Source organism: Molossus molossus, unplaced genomic scaffold (assembly GCF_014108415.1).
Source record: "Molossus molossus isolate mMolMol1 unplaced genomic scaffold, mMolMol1.p scaffold_m16_p_22, whole genome shotgun sequence".
NCBI classification, from domain to species: domain Eukaryota; kingdom Metazoa; phylum Chordata; class Mammalia; order Chiroptera; family Molossidae; genus Molossus; species Molossus molossus.
Genome location: NW_023425358.1, coordinates 15,462,386 through 15,484,009, shown reverse-complemented (window position 1 = coordinate 15,484,009; position 21,624 = coordinate 15,462,386). Strand labels below are relative to the sequence as shown.

Below are 21,624 nucleotides of genomic sequence, written 5' to 3'. Positions count from 1 at the left end.
TTACATTTTTTGCAATTATTTTACTTTCCACAAACACTTCCTTGTTTCAGATGGTTCCTTTTTCATAGCTTCTGGTTCTTGGTTTACGAATATACTAGTTACCCAAATCTCTCTGAAGATACTAGAATTTATTTTTGGTTTTCTTTTGTTCTCTAAATTATCTCTATTTCCTCTTGGGTCATTTTTTCAGGCCCCAGGTGTTTCTCAAATGTCTGGTGGTTCTTTGAATTCAAGAGGGGTGCTGTGGAGTCCTGGGTCTCTGGGCACAGCCTACTGGCCAGAAGGCATCACTTCATTTTGATGGGAGGGGAGTCAGTGTGACACTTGGGGAACCTTAACTTCTGGGTGCAGAGGCATTGTATGAGGACCTCACTTTTTCATGAGGGTTCATTTTAATGTACTCAGAGGGGAACCCTCCTTATTGCAGGGAAGGGTAAAAATCCATTTGTCAGGTGTTGGGGTCCCTGATTCCTCCCTCCACCTTGCCCAAGCATCTCCTGTCAGAGCCCTCCAGGCATCTTCCAAGGCCTGTAGGGCAGGGTCTTCCCCCGATGTTGGCTTTAGTCTCCTGCCTCCTGATACCAGCACCCCTTCTCACCTCTCATGTTCATTACGGTGGGTTTATACAGTATTTATTCCTTTCTTTCACATGAAAGGGAACTGAAGAGGATGAGAAATCAACTGTCATGCCCACATCCTCTCCTGGCCCAGAAACCAAGCTTTCTATTTGACTTTGCGCTGAAACCATGTGTCTGCATGTTACAGGGGTAACCTGGACAAGCTGTACCGCGGCCTGGAGCTTGCCAAGAAACAGCTGCTAGCTACGCAGCAGACCATCGCCAGCTGCCTCTGCACCAACCTTGTCATTTCCCAGGGGCCTTTCCTCTACTGCTCCCTCATGGAGGTCAGGCTTCCTAGGACTGTGGGCAGGCGCTGGGCCACATCTCCTGGTGGCCCCTTCTGACCATCTGTCTTCTCCCCTCAGGGCACTCCAGATGTCGCACTGTTCTCCAAGCCAGCATCCCTGAGTCTGCTCAGCAGACACCTGCTCAAGTCCTTTGTGTGTTCGGTGAGGAGCAGGGTGGGTGGGTGCCAGAAGGCAGACGCTCAGATGGGCGCTAGAAGCTGGCCTTGGGTGCCCATGGCTATTCACCAGCTGCAGGATCTGGGAAGACCCCTCCTGTTATCTGAGCTGTGTTTTCCTCAGCTGACTTCTAGGAACCTGCCAGTTCCCATAAGCTCTGATTTTGTCACTGGCCATTCTGGTCACTCAGACAGGTGGGGAGGGACCTCACGGATCATGTGGGACTAGGATTTGTGTTCTGTTGTTACAGATCAGGGAAAGATGAGGTTGGTTGGAGTAGAATTGCTTCCCAGCACAAATTTGTTTTCTGGGCTTACTTCCCCTTTTCTGTGTGGTCTGTCTTCTCTAGGGCCTAACACCCTTCTTTACCTGGGTCTGGGACATTGCCTCCCAACTCAGCTGGCACTGGGGCAAGGACCCTACCCTGATAACGTGAGCTCTTTCCCAGGTGGGGTCAAGGAAAAAATGACCCACACATTTTAGCAAGCAGTCTTTCAGGATGAAGGTTTACACTGGGGGCTACTTTAGACAAATGTTGAATAGAAGGTTGAGATTATCTCATACCATTCAACTGACCAATAAAATTAGTTGAAGGCAGTCAAATAATGACAAAAGATATGCTAGGGACAAATTTTGAAGTCCTCTAGGCTATGTTTAAACCTCAGCCTCTTTATTTGCCAGTTGTGTGATGAGAGGTCTATTATTTGACCTGAGCCTCAGTTTCCCTATCTGTAGAATGGGTGAGTGAATACTTACTTCATAGGCCCATTTCTTTATCAGACATTTATTAAGCATCCACTACCTGCTGGACTCTGACATCATAGGGTGACCAATCATACAGGTTCATGTCCCAGAATGCCCCTCAGCCTGGACAGACCAGGACACTTGGTCACCTTTGTTGTGGGGTGTGGGTGTAGTGGACATAGCAGTGACGGAAACATTCGAGTCTCTGTATTGAGGAAGCACACATACTAGTGAGAGGGATAGATGAGGAATGAGTACATCCTGTGTCAGGTGGTGGCACATACTGTGGGGAAGATGAAGCAGGATGAGGGAGAAGGGCTTAGTTGGGGAGGGCCTCCTGGAAGAGATCTTAACTGTGTCAGGACCTAAAGGAGGTCAGGGAGAGAACAGCTAAGGGGCAGTGGGGCCTTGACCAATAACACAAAAGGAAGCTGGAGCAGTCAGTGGAGGCTTGAGCATCTCTTCTGGTGAAAAGGAGCCCCTGAAAGCTTTTGGGAGTGAGTGGTTGGCTCTGTCAGGTCCTGGGCACTGAGTTCTGCACTCATCCTGCAAGGCCATGACTGAAGGTGTTGTGTCTTTACAGACAAAGAACCGGCGCTGCAAGTTGCTGCCCTTGGTGATGGCTGCCCCACTGAATGTGGAGCAAGGCACAGTGACGGTGGTGGGCATCCCTCCGGAGACCGACAGCTCGGACAGAAAGAAGTGAGCTTTGTACCACACACCCTGCGAGCTTGGGGGCGTGCAGGGGTGTCATTGGCTAGTGGGCCCTTTGGTGCCGGGTGAGGTTTGCCCTCAAGGCCACACCAAGGAGATTCTTTTCCTCCACGAGGCAGGGCTGTGAGGGCTTAGTCCATGTGCAGGGAGTAACCTTAGTCCAGGTTACTCCCTCTCCTGTTGGACATTCATGCTGTTTCCAAGTCTTTGTTATTATTTATAACATACCAGTGGGTTTGAGAACACACTGCCTCATCTTGCACTTCTGCGAAGCTTTTTTCACGTCTTCTAAATCTAGTCTTTCAGGCCTTTCCCTGCATCTTCAGCACTCTCTTCTTGCCCTCCTCGTGCATCAGGGTTGGGTTGCCTCCTGCCCACTCCTTTCAGACCTGGTGTTGACCAGCAGGCAGAGCCAAGGGCTCCCTGGTCCTCCCTGCTGCCCCTCCATACTCTGCAGACTGGAGAGCCTGGTGAGTAATCCCAGGGGCTTGCTGTCGCCATCCTTAGGTGTCTTTGCCTCCCAGGCACAATCAGTGCCCCAGGTTGAGTGCTCCCCAGCAAATCCCATAAGATGACTTTGGATGGATGCTGAGTGACAGCAGGTAGCAGGAAGCTGCCACCCAGCATCCTGGGGCGGCAGCTTGGGTGGCTGAGAACTGACCGGCGTTTTGTGCTCCTCATTTTCCCCAACTAGCCTTTGTTGGCCTCTGCCATATGGGATACTGATCTTAGATCCAAATCAATCCTAGCTCCACTGTCATGAGCTTTGACCTCTTTTGTCGGCAAAGACCATTTAGTAGCAAGTTGGGAGAAACAGTGGACTTTTTTGTTGTTCTTGTTAATCGTCACCTGAGGATATTTTTCCATTGATTTTTAGATAGAGTGGAAGGGAGGGGTGGGGAGAGAGAGAGAGAAACATCTATGAGAGAGAAACACATCGATTAGTTGCTTCCTGCATGACCCCAACCAGGGCCAGGTATATGTCCTTGATCAGGAATCGAACCCATGACCCTCTGGTCTGCAGGCTGACTCTCTAAATGCTGAATCAAACTGGCCAGGGCATCAGTGGACCTTTTATTTTTATTTTATTTTTCTTTATTGATTTTAGAGAGAGATGAAGGAAGAGGGAGAGATAGACATCTATGAGAGAGAACATTAATTGGCCACCTCCTGCATGCCCCCCATTGGGAATTGGGCCCACAACCTGGGCATGTGCCCTGAATGGGAATCGAACCAGTGACCTCTTAGTGCATGGGTTGATGCCCAATCATCAGTGGACTTTATATTTTATTTTTTATCTTTATTGTTGAATGTATTACAGATGTTCCTCATTTTTCCCCCATTGACCCCCTCATCTCCACTCCTGCCCCACTCCTGCCTTTTCCCACACTGTTGTCTGTGTCCATTGGTTATGCATGTATATGCATATAAGTTCTTTGGTTTATTTCTTTCCACCCCCTAAATTCCCCTTCCCTTTGAGGTTTGTCAGTCTAGCAACCAATTTATTCTTCTTAATCCCTTCATCTTTTTCACCCATTCCTCCAACCCCCCTTCCATCTGGCAACCAACAAAATGTTCTCTATATCTATGAGAATGTTTCTGTTCTGCTTGTTCATTTTGTTTGTAGATTCCATTGTAGGTAGATATGTATTCATTGCCATTTTGTTTGTTCATGTATTTTATCTTTTTCTTCAAAAAGACCCTTCAATATTTCATATAATAATGGTTTGGTGTGACGAACTCCTGTAACTTCTTGGCTGGGAAATTCTTTATATGGCCACCGATTCTAAATGACAGCTTTGCAGGATAGAGTAATCTTGGTTGTAGGTTCTTGCATTTCATCACTCTGAATATTTCTTGCCACTCCCTTCTGGCCTGCAAAGTTGCTTTTGAGAAATCAGCTGACAGTCTTATGGGAACTCCCTTGTAGGTAACTAACTGCTTTTCTCTTGCTGCTTTTAAGATTCTCTCTTTGTGTTGAACCTTTTGCATTTTGATGATGATGTGTCTTGGTGTGGGCCTCTGGGGGTTCATCTTGTTTGGGACTGTCTGTGCTTCCTGGACTTGTATGTCTGTTTCCTTCACCAAGTCAGGAACTTTTCTGCCATTATTGTTTCAAATAGGTTTTCGATTTCTTGTTCTCTCTCTTCTCCTTCTGGCACCCCCAAGATGTGAATGTTGGCACGTTTGAAGTTGTCCCAGAGGCTCCTTACACTATCCTCATTTTTTGGATTCTTTTTCCTTTTTGCTGTTCTGATTGGGTGTTTTTTGCTTCCTTAGATTCCAAATTGATGGTTTGCTTCTTGGCTTTACCTATTCAACTATTGAATCTGTGTAAATTATTCTTTATTTCAGTTAGTGACTCCTTCATTTCTGACTGGTCCTTTTTTATGCCCTTGAGGTCCTCACTAAGTTCGCTGAGGTTCTCACTAAGTTCATTGAGCATCCTTATAAGCAGTATTTTGAACTCAGCATCTGTTAGGTTGCTTATCTCTATTTCGCTTAGTTGTTTTCCTGGAGATTTTTTTGTTTTTTCATTTGGGACCTGTTTCTTTGTCTCCTTATTTTGGCTGCCTCCCTGTGTTTTGTTTCTATGTATTACTTAACAGGAGGTATGGGGCTAGCTGAGACCAGATGCTGCTTGTTTGAAAGAATTTAGGAAAACCTGAAGCAGGATCCAAGACAGGCCAATCCTATGGTCAAGCAACTGGCAACAGCTTGGGTGGGCTGAAAGTTGGGTGGGGCGGGGCTTCAGGGAATCACCAGGGTGGGGCTACCAGTGTGAGCCAGGTTGCTGGAGTCCCAGATATGGCTGCTGTCTGCTGCCCCAGGGAAGGGCTCATCAAAGGAACAAAGGCCTCTGACAGCACGTTTGTCCCAGAGAAAGCCCCCTCTCCAGCCCTCACCCCAGTGCCAAACAGCTCAGTTCTTCCCTGTATGTTTCTGGTGCCCCTCGAGCTGCCTCCCCTCCAAGCTTAGAGGGAATGAGTCCGATAAGTCCATGCACGGGCCCTTTAAGAAAAGCTGCCTGGGGCTCCAGCCGCCTCAGCCTCCCTGAGCCTCAGCTCCTTCTGGTTTTTCCAGCCAGAAGTTATGGGGATTCTCTTCCTGACACTGCATCCCTGAGCAGGGCGCCTGGTGTGGGACGGGGACCCCTCAGTCCTCAGGGAGGACCTTCCCAGCCGTGGTGTCCTGATTTTTATTCGCCACACATGGGTGTGGGACCAGCCCGTCCGCCTTCGCCCCTCCTACCATTCTCGATGTGGCTGCTTCTTTAATTCTGTAGTTGTAGGACTTCCATTCAGCTTGATTTCAGGCAATTTTGGATGATGGTTGTTCTGTAGTTTAGTTGTAACTTTGATGTGGTTGTGGGAGGACGTGATACCACGCTTACCTACGCTGCCATCTTGACCGGAAGTCATCAGTGGACTTTTTAAAGGCAAGTGTTTCTATGTGGCTGAGCTGCTCTCCAAAGCTTCTTCAATTCATGATCACACAGGTTGTAGCTGGCCAGGGCTCCTGGTTCCCAAGGTGGTTAGCAAGCACTTCCCTCGTGGGTCATCACAGCCAACTGCATTCTTCCTTCAGCTGCCAGTTTGTCATTGCATGTCATATATGTAACCATGTTTAATGTTAGCTCTGACTGTTGTGAACAGTCCCTTGTGAGAGTTGCCATGGAAGCTTGAAGCACATGCTCCTCCTTTGCCTGTACTCTGTGGTGTGCCCAAGAGCCCCTTCTCCACAACTCCCTTTCATTGCCAGCCCTTAGGTGCCATGGTCTGGAGCCCCAGGGGCAGGGCCCATGCTCTAGGCTGTCTCTCTGCGCACTGCTCTCCAGGGTGCTCCTGCCTCCTGCCCTTGCTAGGCCAAGTTCCAGCCAAATGCCACAGCTCAACCCAGCAGCCTCCCCCCACTTCTACCCAGCTGTGTGACCTGGTCTCATCTGAGACCCCTATCTCAGCACAGTGCCAGGCATGAGGGAGGCTGTAGTCAGAGCCCTGGGCATGAAGCCCTGGGGGGGTACAGATGGACATTCACTCCCTGAAGGCTGAGAAGGGCTCATTTGGGTTCGGGTTGAGAGCAGCAGTGGGAGGTAGTGCTGTTCCAGTGAGTGGTGGTAAGGCCTCAGGGGGCCGTGGCCCAGGAAGGGGCATTGAGTGCTGATGGGTAGAACCACCAGCTGGGGAGGAGTCTGGGCTGACTCCGGTGTGTGTACAGGAGACTGGAAGGGTCTGTCACAGTGGCTGGGTCCGCAATGTGCTTCTTATGTATCTGCAGCTTTTTTGGGCGGGCATTTGAGAAGGCAGCAGAGCGCACCAACTCCCGGACACTACACAACTATTTTGACTTCTCAGGTAAGAGTCTGATGCATTGGGGCCCCTTCGAGGTCAGCACTGGCCTTGGAACCAGAGAAGCTGGCATCACCAAATGTACCCTACCAGTAGCCCTCTTGTCCTGCTGGAACCAGTTCTGGGCCTGGCATCTCTAGGCAACTCAGGCAGCTCTGGCATGTCTTGGGCCCTGTACCTCTTGTCTAGGACCTAACAGGCTCCCAGGAGAGGGAACAGGTGTTGCCCCAGTACCCACAGGCCTGGCCCTTAAGACCACTTCACCAACAGGTCTGGAGGACTGGCCACCAGAGCCTCCAGGGCCCAGCTTCACCCATCAGAGTCACCTGTCCCTTCAATGGGTTGTAGAAGCAGCAGAGCCTAAGTTCTCAGGGCTTCTGATTAAAATGGCAAAGTAGGTAAATACTGTACTCACAGCCTCCCATGACCACATCAAAGTTGCAACTAACCTACAGAAAAACCATCATTGATTGAGAACCACCTGAAGTCTAGCTGAACAGAAGTCCTATAACTAAGGATATGAAGAAGAAGCCACATGGAGACTGGTAGAATGGGTGGAGACACGGAATGGGCTGGTCCTACAGACCTACCTGTGGCAATGAAAATTCAGGAATATCTTGGCTGTGGAAGCTCCTGAGGAGCGAGGAGTTCCAGCCCAGGTTTCCAGTGCTGGGAAGAGAAGTCTTCATAACTTCTGGCTGGAAAAACCAGTGGATATTATGGCCAAGTAAGAAGGAGGCTGCTGGAGTCTCGGGTGTTCTTTTTTTTTTTATAATCCTTACATGAAGATATGTTTTTATTGATCTTAGAGGAAGGGCGAGGGAGAGAGAAAGAGAACATTGATGTATGAGAGAGAAATGTTGATAAGTTGGCTACTGTACGCATCCCAACTGGGGATCAAACCTGTAACCTGGGTATGTGCCCTGACTGGGAATTGAACCCTCAACCTTTCAGTGTATGGGAGGATGCTCCAATTAACTGAACCACACTGGCTAAGGCCCCAGATGTTCTTAAAGAGGTGCCGAGTATGGACTTACTTGGACTCAAATCACTCTGAGCTCCAGTGCTGGGGCAGCAGCTCAAAATGCACCAGGGACATACAGAGAGAATCTGAATAGTCAGGTTTCAGGTTTGGAGGGTCAGCTTTCTCCCAGACAGAAGTGCTGGCAGAAGTCATTGTTCTTTTTCTGAGTCCTACTTCAGGCTCAGGCAGGTGCCATTTCTGAATCTCCATCAACCTAGTTAACACCTTTCATCCTGCCCTGGTGATTCCCTGAGACCCTGCCCCACCCAACTTGCAGGCCCACCCAAGTCACTTCCAGAGAGTTTCGACCTGTCTTGGCTTGTGCTGTAGACTTTCCTAAAATCTCTCAAAGGTCAAACCCCAAACGAGCAGCATTTGGTCTTGGCATGTCCTGTACCTCTTGCTACAGCAGCTCCAAGTCCAGCACAAGTGGCAACCAACCGTGGATCACATTGTAGCTCATATTAGGTAGTCTCAGGCAGGGTACAGGCAGCAGCTGACTTTGGCCTACACCTCCCAGGAGACCCCAGAGCCAGTGCACCCAATGGACAGCTTTACACCACACCAGAGTATCACCCAACCACCTCCATGAGCAACACACTGAAGGGCAGACTGCGAGCACCAGAGCTCCACTGAAACGAGTCCTGCTCTGTGGGGTAGGCCCCTGCACAGCAGATCTGCTGTAGTTGCAGCAATGAACGCAAGGAGACAGCCAAAATGAGGAGACAAAGAAATATGACCAAAATGAAAGAACAGGACAAGTATCCAGAAAAATAACTAAACAAAAGGGAGACAATATATCAGATGCAGAGTTCAAAACACTGGTTATAAGGATGCTCAGTGAACTTAGGGGAAGAATAGATCAACTAAGTGAGAACTTCAACAAAGATAGAAAACATAAAAATGGAGGTAGAATACATAAAAAAAGGATCAATCTGAAATTAAGAATACAGTAACTGAAATGAAGAATGTACTAGTAGGAATCAACTGTAGACTAGATGAAGTAGAGGATTTGATCCCTGGTGAGGGCATGTACAAGAACCAATCAACGAATACATAAATAAGTGGAACAACAGCCCTGGCTGGTTTTGCTCAATGGTTAGAGTGTTGGCCTTAGGACCGAAAGGGCAAGTGTTTGATTCCCAAAGGCACATGCCTGGCCCTGATCGGGATTGTGCGGGAGGCAACCAATCAATGTGTCTCTCACATCGATGTTTTTCTCTCCCTCTTTCTCTTCCACTCTATCTAAAAATCAATGGAAAAATATCCTCAGGTGAAGATTAACCAAAAAAAGAAAAAGAAAAGAAAATATCTGATGTGTTTGAACATATCAAAACAAAAAACAAGTGGGACAACAAATCAATGTTTTTTTCCCTCACTCTGTAAAAATGACAAAATTTCCCCAAGCTTGGTGAAGGAAATAGACATAAATTCAGGAAGTACAGAGAGTCCCAAACAAGATAAACTTGGAGACCCACACCAAGACATATCATAATTAAAATGGCAAAGGTTAAAGACAAAGAATCAAAGCAGAAAGAAAAGTGGTTAGTTTCCTACAAGGGAGCTCCCATAAAACTGTCAGCTGATTTCTCAATGGAAACTTGCACGCCGGAAGCGAGTGGCACGAGATATTCAAAGTGATGAAAAGTAAGGATCTACAACCAAGATTACCCAGCAAAGCTGTCATTAGAGTCAAAGGAGAGATAAAGAGCTTTGAACAAGAAAAAGCTAAAGCAGTTACAACCAAGATTACACAGCAAAGATATCATTAGTCAAAGGAGAGAGAAAGAGCTTCACAAGAAAAAGCTAAACCAGTCCATCACCACCAAACCAGTATTATAAGAAAAGTTAAAGGGTGTTTAAGCAGTAGAAGGGCCCTGGCTGGTTTGGCTCAGCGGTTAGAGTGTTGGCCCTCAGACCAAAGAGTCACAGGTTCAATTCTGGTCAAGGGCACATACCTCGATTGCAGTTCATTCCTGGCCCTGGTCGAAGTTGTGTGGGAGGCAACTGGTCGATATAAAAAGGACCCAGCAATTTCACTTCTGGGTATTTATCTGAAGAAACCCAAAACACTAATTTGAAAAGACATATGCACCCATAGGTTCATTGCAGCATTATTTACAATAGCTAACATATAGAAACAACCCAAATGTTCATCAGTAGATGAATGGATAAAGTTGATTTGGTACATATATACAATAGAATATTATATGACCATAAAAAAGAAAGAAATCTTGCCATTTCTGACAACATAGATGGACTTAGATGGTATTGTACTGAGTAAGACAAATCAGACTAAGAAAGACAAATACCATATGATTTCACATATATGCAAAATCTAAAGAACAAAATAGACAACAGAAACAGACACATAGATACAGAAAACATTTTATTTTTTAAAATTTATTTTTGTTAATCCTCACCTGAGGATATTTTCCCACTGATTTTTGGATAGAGTGGAAGGGAGGGAGAAACATCAATGTGAGAGAGACACATTGATTGGTTGCCTCCCGCATGACCCTGACCAGGCCGGAGATCAAATCCACAACCCAGGTACACGGCCTTGCCAACGAACCCTTGCAGACGCTGTAACTGCTGAGCCAAACCTGCTTTTTTTTTGTGCCAAAACCCAGAATGAACCATATAGAGAACATTTTAAGTGTTGAGGGATTTGAGGGCTAGGTGAAAAAGGTGAAGGGCCCTGGCCGGTGTGGTTCAGTGGTTAGAGCATCAGCCCACGCACTGAAGGGTTGCAGGTTTGATTTCCAGTCAAGGGCATGTACCTGGGTTGCAGATTCCATGCATAGCCCCAGTCAGGGCTTGTGTGGGAGGCAGCCAGTTGATGTGTCCCTCTCACATTGATGTCTTCTCTCCCTCTTCTTTCCTCTCTTCCACTCTAAAAATCAATGGAAAAAAATATCCTTGCGTGAGGATTAACCAAAAAAAGAATTCAAAATTGGTTGTTATAAGATAGTCACGAGGATTGCCCTGGCCAGTTTGGCTTAGCGGTTGGAGTGCTGGCCCGCAGACCAGAGAGGCCCAGGTTCGGTTCCTGCTAAGGGCACGTACCTTGGTTGCAGTTTGTCCCTGGCCCTGGTTGGGTCATGCGGGTGGCAGCCACTCGATGTGACCCTTTCACATCGATGTTTCTCTCTCTCTCTCTCTTCCTCCCTCTCCTTCCTGCTCTATCTGAACAAAAAATGGAAAAATGTCCTCAGATGAGGATAAAAAATAAATAAACAAAAAAATAAAATAGTCACAAGGATGTACAGTATGGCATAAAACTTACAGTAATACTGCAATAACTTCATATGGTGCCAGATGGGTACTAGATTTATTGGGGAGATCATTTCATAAGTTTATGTAAATATCTAATCATTGGATTGTATACCTGAAACTAACATTGTATGTCAAGAAAAAGAAACAGCCAGCCTGGAGGCTCAAGGGCACCACCTCCACTCTTGTGCAGGCCAGCAGCTTTTGTCTGTGTTGTGAGGCATGCCATCTGAGGCTGCCATATGGTTTCGTGATAGCTCAGGCACTGGCCCCACCTGTGTGCTTCATGAGCCCAGAGAATGGAAGAGCCCTGACAAAGTGGCTTTAGGGGAATAGCTCCTGTAGGCCAGCCAGAGGCCCCTGTACTACCCCACAACTTCTCTAGACACCAGCATGGAACATGGTTACATTTGACCATATTTTTTATTCTTTTTTTTTAATCCTCACCCGAGGACATTTTTCGATATTTTGTTCAGAGAGAGTGGGAGGGAGAGAGAGAGAGAAACATCGACATGAAAGGGACACATCGAGTGGTTGCCACCCGCATGACCCAACCAGGGCCGGGGACAAACTGCAACCGAGGCACGTGCCCTTAGCTGGAACCGAACCCGGGTCTCTCCAGACTGCAGGCCAGCGCACTAGCTGCTGAGCCAAACCAGCCAGGGCCATATTTTTTATTCTTGCTGACAGATTTTAAAACAGATGTGTTGACACTTCATCCTTGTATTAGTCTATTCAGGCTGCTATAATAAAGTACCACAGACTAGTAGTGGGTTTAAACAACAGAAATTTATTTCTCACTATTCTGGAGGCTAGAAGTCCAAGATCAAGGGTCATTTTCTTCTGGGCTTCTCTCCTGGGCTTATAGTCATCTCCCTGTGTCCTCACATGGTTGTTACTCTGTGTCTGTGTCCAATTCTCTTATGGGGACACCAGTCAGATTGGATTAGGGCCCTCTATAACTGCCTCGTTTAACCTACTCATCTTTTTTTTTTTTTTTTATCCTCACCCGAGGACATTTTTCCATTTTTTGTACAGATAGAGTGGGAGGGAGAGAGAGGAAGAGACAGAAAGAGAGAAACATTGATGTGAAGGGACACATCGAGTGGCTGCCTCCGCACAACCAACCAGGGCCGGGGACAAACTGCAACCGAAGTACGTGCCCTTAGCGGGAACCGAACCCGGGTCTCTCCAGACCGCAGGCCGATGCTCTAACCGCTGAGCCAAACCGGCCAGGGCTCTACTCATCTTTTTAAAAGCTCCATCTTCAACTATAGTCACGTTCTCAGGTGCTGGGGGGTTAGGCCTTCAACATACGAATTCTAGGAGGATATACTTCAGCCCACAGCACCCTTCTCTCAGAACTGATATTTTCTTACATCACCACCTGATGAGACCCAATCTTTATCTCTCTGGCTTCAGTGTCTGCACACTGGGCCCAGTTAGGCTGCGGCCCTGTTGGGTGGCTTCACCCTTATCAGCAGCCCCCTGATGGCTGCTCATGTCGGTTAAGTGGGAGAGGTTGGTGCTGGCTGGCCTGCAGATGTCTCCTGGCTCCATTCGGGGAGGGTTTGTGGGCCTGGAGCTCCTTGGCTTCCCCTCTGGGTGGAGATCATGGGCGGGAGGCTGAGGGAGCCATGACCAGTACGCCTGGGTAAGCTGGGCCTGAGGCCCCTGGAGCTGTGACCCACAGCTCAGATGGCTTGCAGGGTCAGGCCAGCCCGGTTTGCCTTCTGATGAGGGCCCATGTGTTTATCTGAGCCTGATGGTCCCCCAGAAATGAAGGCAATTCACATTGTGTCCCTTTTCTACAGAAGAGGACACTAAAGCTGAGGGACTGGCCAGAGCAGGATGGAAGGCTGACCTCAGGGCCTCCCACATCCCACTGTGGGGCAGCAGTTTATGTCCAGCAGGGTGGGAAGGCCTATTTCTGCCCAGGACTATGGTGTTCTAAGTCATCACATCCCTCGTGTCCCGTTTCCTATCAATGCTAATCCCCTGGCTGCCTGGAGGGTCCTCCCCACAGACCACAACTCCAGCCTCGCGAACAGGGCGGCTGGAAGTTTCTGAGGATTAAATACAGTGGTGGAAAATTATAACCTCTTAGTCCAGAATATCCCAGGCCTACAAGGAGCCAAGTCCATTTTGGAATGTGCTGGAGGGTTCCAGCCCTGGATGGTTGGGAAGAGGAAGTTAATGTGCTCTGACTTGTTTTTCTCATTTCTCCCTCCCGTCCCTACTCCTCCCTTCTCACAAGATGTTTTTCTTTCATTACTGCAGTAATTGAACTGAAAGCGGAGGATCGAAGCAAGTTTTTGGACGCGCTCGTTTCCCTCCTGTCCTGAGGGTGAGTGTGGGGGCTTTCCCTGCCACAAAGCCAGTGCTGCTAACGGCCCCTCCTGATTCCTGCTGTGGTTTCTCTGCTCTTGCCTCCTCAGGCTAGGCTTCCACTTGGGTTTCACACCATAGCAGGGCTCCTGAGATTTGGGGCCAACACATTTCTCCCAAGAATGTCTGTCTCTGTGCTGGCGGCAGTGCCCACAATGGGGTGTTTTGGGGAGCTAATTGCATTAAGTTCCTGAGACCCCTTCAGAAACAGCCAGCATTTGCCCTCTTCTCAACCACACTGTGGGCTGGGCAACAGCCAGGAACACCCTGGCCTGGCACTGCGGGGAATGAGGGTGCCCCTAGGGGGCCACCTGGAACTTCGTTACCCCTCCAGCCTGGCTTCAGGCCCTGGGCTGGAGCCTAGAAGGACCTCTATTCAGGCTCTTGTGTGCTTGACTTTTGAGAAAGTAAAGCTTTTGTCAGCCATTCAGCTGGGAGTTATAAAATGTCCGCTCTAGGCGGGCCTGCACCAGCAAGTGGCTGTAACTGACAGGCTCCTGGGGAAACGGGCCACCGCTGACCAGGTCAGGGGGCTCCTGTGTGTCTTGTGACCACTTCTCAGCATAGGGCCCCCCACACAGTGGATGCCCACATCCAGTCCTGCATCTCTCTGAGCCTGGGCTGGGGCTGCTGCTGTGGCGGATAGGCCTGCCAAGGCTCTGATGTAGGGGATGCCCTCATGCTGGCCCAGGGTCCTCCTGTTCTGTCCATGATAAGCTGGAAACTGAGAGCAGATGCCCTTTCCCTGCTGGGGCCCAGTGGGCTCTTCAGAGAATGGCATCGGGAGCCCTGGCTGGTTTGGCCTGCAGACCGAAGGGTCATGGGTTTGATTCCCAGTCAAGGGCACGTACCCGGGTTGCAGGTTCGATCCCCAGCCCCAGTCAGTGTTGTGTGGGAGGCAACCAATTGATGTGAAATGTTTCTCTTTCTCTCTCTCCCCTCCTTCCACTCTTCTAAAAAAGGAGAATGGCATAGGGAGCCTAAGGGACCCCACAGTCCGTCTCTCGGGTTGGGCTGGAGTATACAGATTCCGTTTTGGGGAGGGGTTCTGGGATCAGATCCTTAGGGTTTTTAGCATGGTCTGTTGGGTACCTTACCTGTTTTCTCACCTGAAATGGGGCTGCTACCCCTCAGACAAGTGCTGAGCCTCAGTGCAGGGCCTTAGGGTGGGGGTGGAGGTGTGAATTTATTACCCATTCAGAGGATACAAGTGGGGCTCTTGGGCAGTGAGGCTGACATTTGAGGCAGCCTTTCCCCTGTCATCTGCTCAGTGATGATGCCAGTGCAGCTGTGTGTCCTGCCACCAGGATGGGGTACAGGGTGGGTCAGCCAGAAAGGGTGAGGAGCAGTGTGCTGGGGGTGGCAAGGAGATGCTCCAAGTAAGGAGAGGGTCACCAAGGGACTGAGGCTGTGAACAAGCCACTAGGTAGGGTCTGCAAGGTAAGAAGGTGCTGGGGTTCCATAAGGCCTTCAGGGGTTCTCAAGCAGATAACAACCTGGACCTGGACCAGGGGGCTACAGTGAGGATGACAGGGTCAGGCACCTTGGTAGTTCTGAGGTGGTCCTCACCCTGTGAGTGGTGGCTACTTGAAGTAGCAGCCTGGCATGTCAGAGGAAAGGCCCAGGCAATGTGTTTACTTTGGGGGAGAAGTAAGAATTGTTTGAAATTTATTTCTTTTTCTTTTTCAGAGTTGGATATCTTCAGACATGACCTCCTTCTCCTTATTTATATTAATAAGGCTTTTATTTAGATCGTAAGTTATGGACATAGTTTTAAATGCAGGGACAGTGATTTTTAATGGAATAAAATGCTTATTTTAGGTTTGGTACTCCAACCTTTGCTCCAGTCACAGGATAAGCATTTAGTTGTGCCCTGGGGCTTCTGTGGGTTCATAGGAGCCTTGATCCTGTGCCCTGGACGCCTCAGACCCAGCAGGAAATCAGCACAGGTGGGAATTGGGATGGCAGTGGGAGGGGCTGGGCCCCTGAGCACCTGGGCGTCTACACAGCACCTGCACTGATCACTGCTCAGTGATGCCAGCCAGAACCTGGCTCTGTCCACCCTCCCACCACTTCTTCTTGGCCTTGGCAGCATCCCAAGTTCACCCTCTTAACCATGCCCCACTTCCAGGATCAACTCTGCCCCCCCCCAAGGACTGTCATCTTACCCTTCAGCACCTATCTGTCCATGCACCACCAGCTCCACAGGCACACAGTGAGGCCCCAAGCCAGGAAGGATGGGGCTGGCTGAGGGGCTCTCAATAGACACGATACCCCCAAGTTCAGCTTCATTCAAACCTTTGTCACAGAATACCTGAGCTGGACAAGACCTCGGTTACCTCCTGTCTTCAGAACAGCAAGAGTCCTCAGGGAGCCATGGGATCAGCTGGTCCCACTCTCCCAGGTGTCCCTGGAGCATGATCTGGAGGCAAGGATGCTCTCTGCTCCCATCTATTCCTGCTCTTTGGGAGTTCTTTTGGGTACCTCACCTGTTTCAGGGGAGGAGAGAGCTATTCATACAAGTGGCTGTGCTTGTCTGTGGCTACCACCTGGAGCTTGGGTGCCAGGGAAGCAAGCAGGCTGGAGGGACATGGCCACCTGGATGCAGTGCCTGGGGCCTGGGGCAGGTGGAGGCAGAGTGATTTGAGCAGGCTGTAAATTGGAGGGGAAAGCCTAGAAAGGGTGACCTGAAACTGAGGATGTGGGTGGGTGTGGCTAGTTCACAAGGCAGTCCTTGGGAAAGGAATAATGGGCCCAGTGAGATTGGCTGCAGTGGTGGCCAGCTTCTCTCTCCTGACCTTGGGCAGAGGAGTCTGCCCCTGCTCTTGGCATGGGTCAGGTGGCAGCAGCCTGGCTCTCCAGGGCTCACCCTCAAGCTGCCCACCCTGGCTGTTTGCAAAAGTTGGGTCTGTGCAGCTGCCTTCAGAACCCTAGCTCATGGCCTGGGGCCTGAAAAAGTTGGAGAGCTATGGGCTTGTGTGGGATTTAGACTGCTTCTGCCCAAATACCTGGTAGCCAGCATTAGCTGGCCCAGTAGCAACAGTGCAAGGAACAAGGTGACAGACTCCCTCACTCAGGAGCTGTTTTTGGTCCTTGCTGCACAGGCCAGGTGGGGGTGCCATGGGAGTGCTGCTGAGGTCCTTTGTATTGTGGGACCCATCCAGCTGCAACTTGTCCCATTGTTGGGAGCTCAGGCCACCAGATGTTTCAGCCTCCCTGGAAATTCCACTCACTGGCTATGCTGTGGTCACTCTTGCTCCCTCCCCCCCTGACCAAGCCCGGGAGACTCCTTGTCGCTGGACATGACCCAGGCATTTCTGGACAGGGTCCCTGAGGCCAGGGTTGGGGGAAGATGCCAAGCCTTCCTGCTGGCCAGGCTGAGAACACCTCCCTTGCTTCCATCCACTGCTCTCTTCTGTCCTAGCCTTTGGCAGAAGGTAAAAATGCATTAATTTCAAGTGCCTAGAAGAAGGCTGAAAGCAATACGTTCTTGGTTGCTGTAACAGCTCTGGTTCGCTCTGCTGTCCTGGGACCCACCCCCATCCCCAGGTGCCTAACCAGTACCAGCATGGCTCCCAGGGGTCCCACCTACAGGATCATACAGGGTGTTCCCAGCAGGTGCCAGTGGTTGGCACAAGTCTGGGATGGTCATCAGATTGAGCACTGCCAAACAGAAGACTGGCAGAAGAGCCAGGACAGAGCGGTTGGAGCTGAACCTGGGTTCTCCAGGCAGCTGGCCATGGGTCCTCCGCCCCATGGAAACGTGCTTGTCGACCTGTAGCTACCTCTGCTGGAGCCCAACACACATCCTGGATTCCCCCTGTTCCCACTGCGCTGTTAGCAGGAAGGGCCCAGTGGTGTGGTACAGATGTCTGAGACCATTTAATGTGACCCAGAGATAGGCAAACCCTGAGAGGGCAGGTGGAAAACACCCACCCTGTGGAGCCCAGCCTCTTCTAAGCAAAACCTGCAGCCTGGCAGCCCACCCTCAGTACTTCCTCCATCCCAAGCCTACCATTCACTGGCTTTTGTGTGTGTGTTGGGTTTGGGGGGGGGGGGTCCAACTTACATCCTCTGCTGGCGTCTCCACCCTCTCTTTCCCAGGCCCCATGACTCCAGAGGCTTCCTGGGTTATGAGCTGTGGCTGTTTCCTACCCAGTAGGAAGGTGGTCGGGTGGCAAAGAGCCAAGAAAGGGCTGTGGGTGGGATCTTATGGACTCCAGAGCCAGCTGTGGGAGGTCCCCACAGGAGCCTCAGGGAGGAGTCCTTGGGTGGGTGGATGAATGGGGGCTGCTGGGCATAGGTGGTGACTGGACAGACAACAGAACACAGGTGGGAGGGTATTCAAACCATTTACTAAACAAATTCTTACCCTCCTCCAAACTTCAAAGGAGGGCTGGGCCCCAGCCCCACACCCGATCTCTTGCGCTTGGGGAGTTGCTGGGTTGAGGGAAGGAGGTCCAGACCAAGTCTCTTGATCCCCCTGGGCTCAGGCCCTGCTGATGGGGTAAAGGCCAGCTGTACACACATCCTTCATGCAGCCAGGCCAGGGGCCCCGGATCCTCAGTCTGCCCCTCTGGAATCAGCAGAAGCCACTGGAAAGTACAGTAGCCTCCAAGACCACAAGGGACGGGGAGAGAAGTGGCATCGTTAGTCCAGTGCCCACATGGCCTAGGAACCCGCGCCCTGCACTTCAGAAAAAGAAACCGAGCAAGTCCTCCCGAGTGCGTGCTGCCTGTTCAGGGCAGGGCACCGCCCAGGGCCCAGCGAGTGGCGGTCAAAGTGGACGGACTGCGGAGCTCCCCAGCCAGTCCTTCGGCTAGTGAGCGCGGCTGGCTCGAGGGGCCCTTCCGTGTCTGACGCCCTCAGACGTAGTTTTTCTTGTCGTAGTCGCCGCCGGCCGCGGGCCTCCGCGGCGCGGAGTACTTGACCGGGAAGCTGAGGTCCGGGCGGCCGGCGTAGACCCAGGCGCCGCAGCACATGAGGCCACCGCCGCACATGAGCAGCGCCGAGGCTGCCCAGCCAATGTACAGCGCCGCGCCCAGTTCGTACTTGTTCGACACCGGCACAGTCGGATCGTAGAATTCGCGGACCACGATGTTGGCGAACCAGCAGAGCGGCACGAGCGCCAGCAGCCCGCAGAATGCATAGAGCGCGCCGCCCGTGAGAGCCACCCGTGCCTTGATGGGACCCGGGGCCACGCAGGTGGTGCACTGCGCGCCCGCCAGGGCCAGGCAGAGCGCCACAAGTGCCAGCAGTGCAGCGCCCACGGTGAGCGCCCGCGCCGCCTGCACCTCGGTGCTCAGCGCCAGCACGGAGTCATACACCTTGCATTGCATGTGCCCCGTGCTCTGCACCACGCACGACATCCACAGCCCCTTCCAGGTGGTCTGCGCCGTCACGATGTTGTGGTCCAGGAAAGCGGTCACCTGCCACATGGGCAGCCCGCACGCCAGGATCAGGCCCACCCAGCCTATCAGGCACAGCACCAGGCCGAGGATCTCCAGCGCCGCCGACCCCATGGTTGGAGGTGAGACGCGCGCCCGACAGCCCCGGGACCTCCGCGGGGGGCGCGGCGGTGCCTTGGCCGAGCAGGTCGGCGCCCTGCGTGGACCCTGCTACGTTTGCGCCTCTGCGGCTGGCTCACTGCCCTCTGTCGGCTCGCTCCACCAGCCTGCAGCACAACTTCGCGTCTGCCAGGATGTCCCGGGATCCATCCCATTTGAAGGTTCGGGGGGCGGACTCGGGCCCGGCCTCCCGGCCGGCGCAGCCAATTCGTGTGCGAGCCATCGGCCCTCAGCCAATCATGACGCCCCCCACCAGCAGGTAGAAAAATAACTGCGCGTGGGGATAACGGAGAGCGTCCGAACTGGTCCCCGTGGGGTCGCCACCCCCAAACCCCACCGCTGTTGTCTAGTTGAGACCGAGCACATTTCAGGTTGGCCTGGGGCAGCTGCGCGTGCGCGCGCTCGCTCCTCTGGCCACCTCGTTGCAGGTCCCTGCCTCGCTATTTCAGGAGCTACGTGATTCCCAACTTCCCCGCCACTTCCTGGAACAAGCCTGAAGGTCCCTACTCCCAGGCCAGCTCCACTCTTTCCTGGTCAAAGTCTGAAGGAGTCCCCCCATCACCACCGCGCAGAGGTCTGCATAGGGGACTTTCATGGCCTCTTCTGGGTTAGCCAAGCACAGCTCGGCATATTCCTCCAGGAAGCTCGCCCTGGAGTCTAAACCCAACCCAGACCCCTTCACCACATCCTTACTGTGCGGTGCTTTGACGCTCTTTCCCACGGGCTGAGAGGCCAGGTCGGATTGTGTGAGTCCGGCTGGCCTCCTGCCTCTTCCAAGGACCTGGCCAGTGCCACTGCCCACGCGATCACTGCCCACGCTATCACTGCCTCCAGGCCCCAGAACGAAGCAGGAGGCACAGGCATGGTCTCTCGGGAGACCCCCTACTCTGCCCCTGTCGCAGAGACTTCGCATGGACCGTTGCTCTTCCTGAAATGCTGCCCGTCCCCCATCTTGGGAGGCCCGGCTAAGGCGACACCACTTCAGGAAGTCCCCAGTGTTCCCCAATGACCCAGCATACAGAGTTGTACTGCCAGGAGCTGCCGGTGGTCCAGGCTCCAAGGCCTACTCTGGCCCTCAGTCAGGAGAGACATAAAGGCACAGAGGGGCTGTGCTCTGCCCTCCCACCAGCGGTAACACTGGCACCCAACCCCCAGACTGCCCTCCGGAAGCCAACTTGGAGTTTCCTGGCCGGGAGGAAGAGCCTCCATCCTCGTTAGAGGAGGGAGGTGCGGGATTTCCGGGCATTCTTCTGCACAATGGCCCAGCACTTTCTCGAAAGGCTCACCAGGATGAACACTAGGGCCCCCCTGAGGCTCAGGTGGGGCACCAGGCCCTGCAGTGCACAACCCCATGGGGGCACCAGCCCCTTTCTGGCAGCCCCCTCACACTCCCCACTCCCTGTCAGCCCTTTGTCTCCAGTAAAGTCCACTCTGTCCTGGCCTGGGGCCCCTGGCACCCCTGTGCTTTAATGGTCTGTGGTGCTTGGCTCTGCTAGACAGGGCCCCACGGAGAAGACCTGGTGTGGAGGCCAGCCACAACCTGGGAGCTTTGACAAAGCTGTCACTCCTGGGCCCTGGTTCCTTTTCTTTCCTCAGGTGGCTCTGAGATAAGGCCAGTACCTTGTTCCTCCAGCATGGGGAGATGAGGCAATTCGCTGGGCCCTGTGGGCAGGGGTGGGAGGTGGAGGGAAGTTTTACCTCCTTCCTTACCCCCACCTCACCTCCCTGTACCAAGAACCACTGCTTCCTCCCAGCTACCACATCACACTGACTGTCACCCTCCTGCTGCAAACCGTGGGCCATTCCCCCTCCACCCTGCAGATCCTCCTGGACATCCCCTCTCTCATCCACTCCAGGGGCCCAGCTATACTTACTTCCTACCCCACCCTCTCAATCCTGCTTCCCCCAGGCCAAGTCCAGGGACCTTGTCCAGGGTCCCCAACCACATTCCACACTGCCTTCTTCCAAGGATAACCTCCCTGGCCTCGGACTGCCTGGACCCCACCTTTATCCACTGACTATTCTTCTCAGGGCAGCTGGGCTATCCCATCAGGCCCCTCCCCTGGCTCACATTCTGCCTAAAACCCTCCATAGTTTTCACTGCCCATGGACAAAGTGCTGACTAGTGGGAATGGCCTAGGATGACGTGTACCTGGCTACATTGGGCCTGGTCAGTCCAGCAGCACACACTCCATGCTCCACCCAGACTTGCCTCCCTCTGGGCCCTCAGGCTGGTCTGTCTTTCACCCACAGCCTCTTCTGCCGTCAGTGCTTGTCTCTTGGCTTGGAGCCTGCTCATCTTCTACATTGTGTTGCCAAGGCCACTTCCTCTCAGAGGCCTTTCTGTCTGGTCTCCTAGCCTTGCTCGCAGAGGCCCAAGCTGGAACTGTCCATCCTCTTGTCGGTTTTTCCTACTAGTATCCAGGAATGAATTTCAACCAAGTGGCCATCTTCATGCATCTGTACCAGGCAGGGGCC

The 21,624-nt window shown here is 51.9% G+C and overlaps 2 protein-coding genes across 2 annotated transcripts in view; one reads left to right on the top strand and one right to left on the bottom strand.

The window, feature by feature from the left end:
- Nucleotides 1-15,401, top strand: part of CDC45 (cell division cycle 45) — a 36,384-nt gene extending 20,983 nt beyond the window's left edge. The window contains exons 14-19 of the mRNA XM_036277266.1: nt 766-904; nt 986-1,069; nt 2,412-2,530; nt 6,821-6,897; nt 13,472-13,538; nt 15,269-15,401. Of these exons, the coding sequence (XP_036133159.1) occupies nt 766-904; nt 986-1,069; nt 2,412-2,530; nt 6,821-6,897; nt 13,472-13,536 (484 nt within the window). The 3' untranslated portion in view covers nt 13,537-13,538; nt 15,269-15,401. The remainder of the gene's footprint in view (nt 1-765; nt 905-985; nt 1,070-2,411; nt 2,531-6,820; nt 6,898-13,471; nt 13,539-15,268) is intronic.
- Nucleotides 15,402-17,923: 2,522 nt separating this feature from the next.
- On the bottom strand, nt 17,924-19,256 carry CLDN5 (claudin 5). The gene has a single exon (XM_036276910.1). It carries the CDS (start codon nt 19,099-19,101, stop codon nt 18,445-18,447), a length of 657 nt encoding a protein of 218 aa, XP_036132803.1. The 5' UTR covers nt 19,102-19,256; the 3' UTR covers nt 17,924-18,444.
- Nucleotides 19,257-21,624: the final 2,368 nt, after the last annotated feature.

Excerpts from the sequence above, each read along its gene's own strand:
- CLDN5 (XM_036276910.1), bottom strand. The coding sequence starts at position 19,101 with ATGGGGTCGGCGGCGCTGGAGATCCTCGGCCTGGTGCTGTGCCTGATA.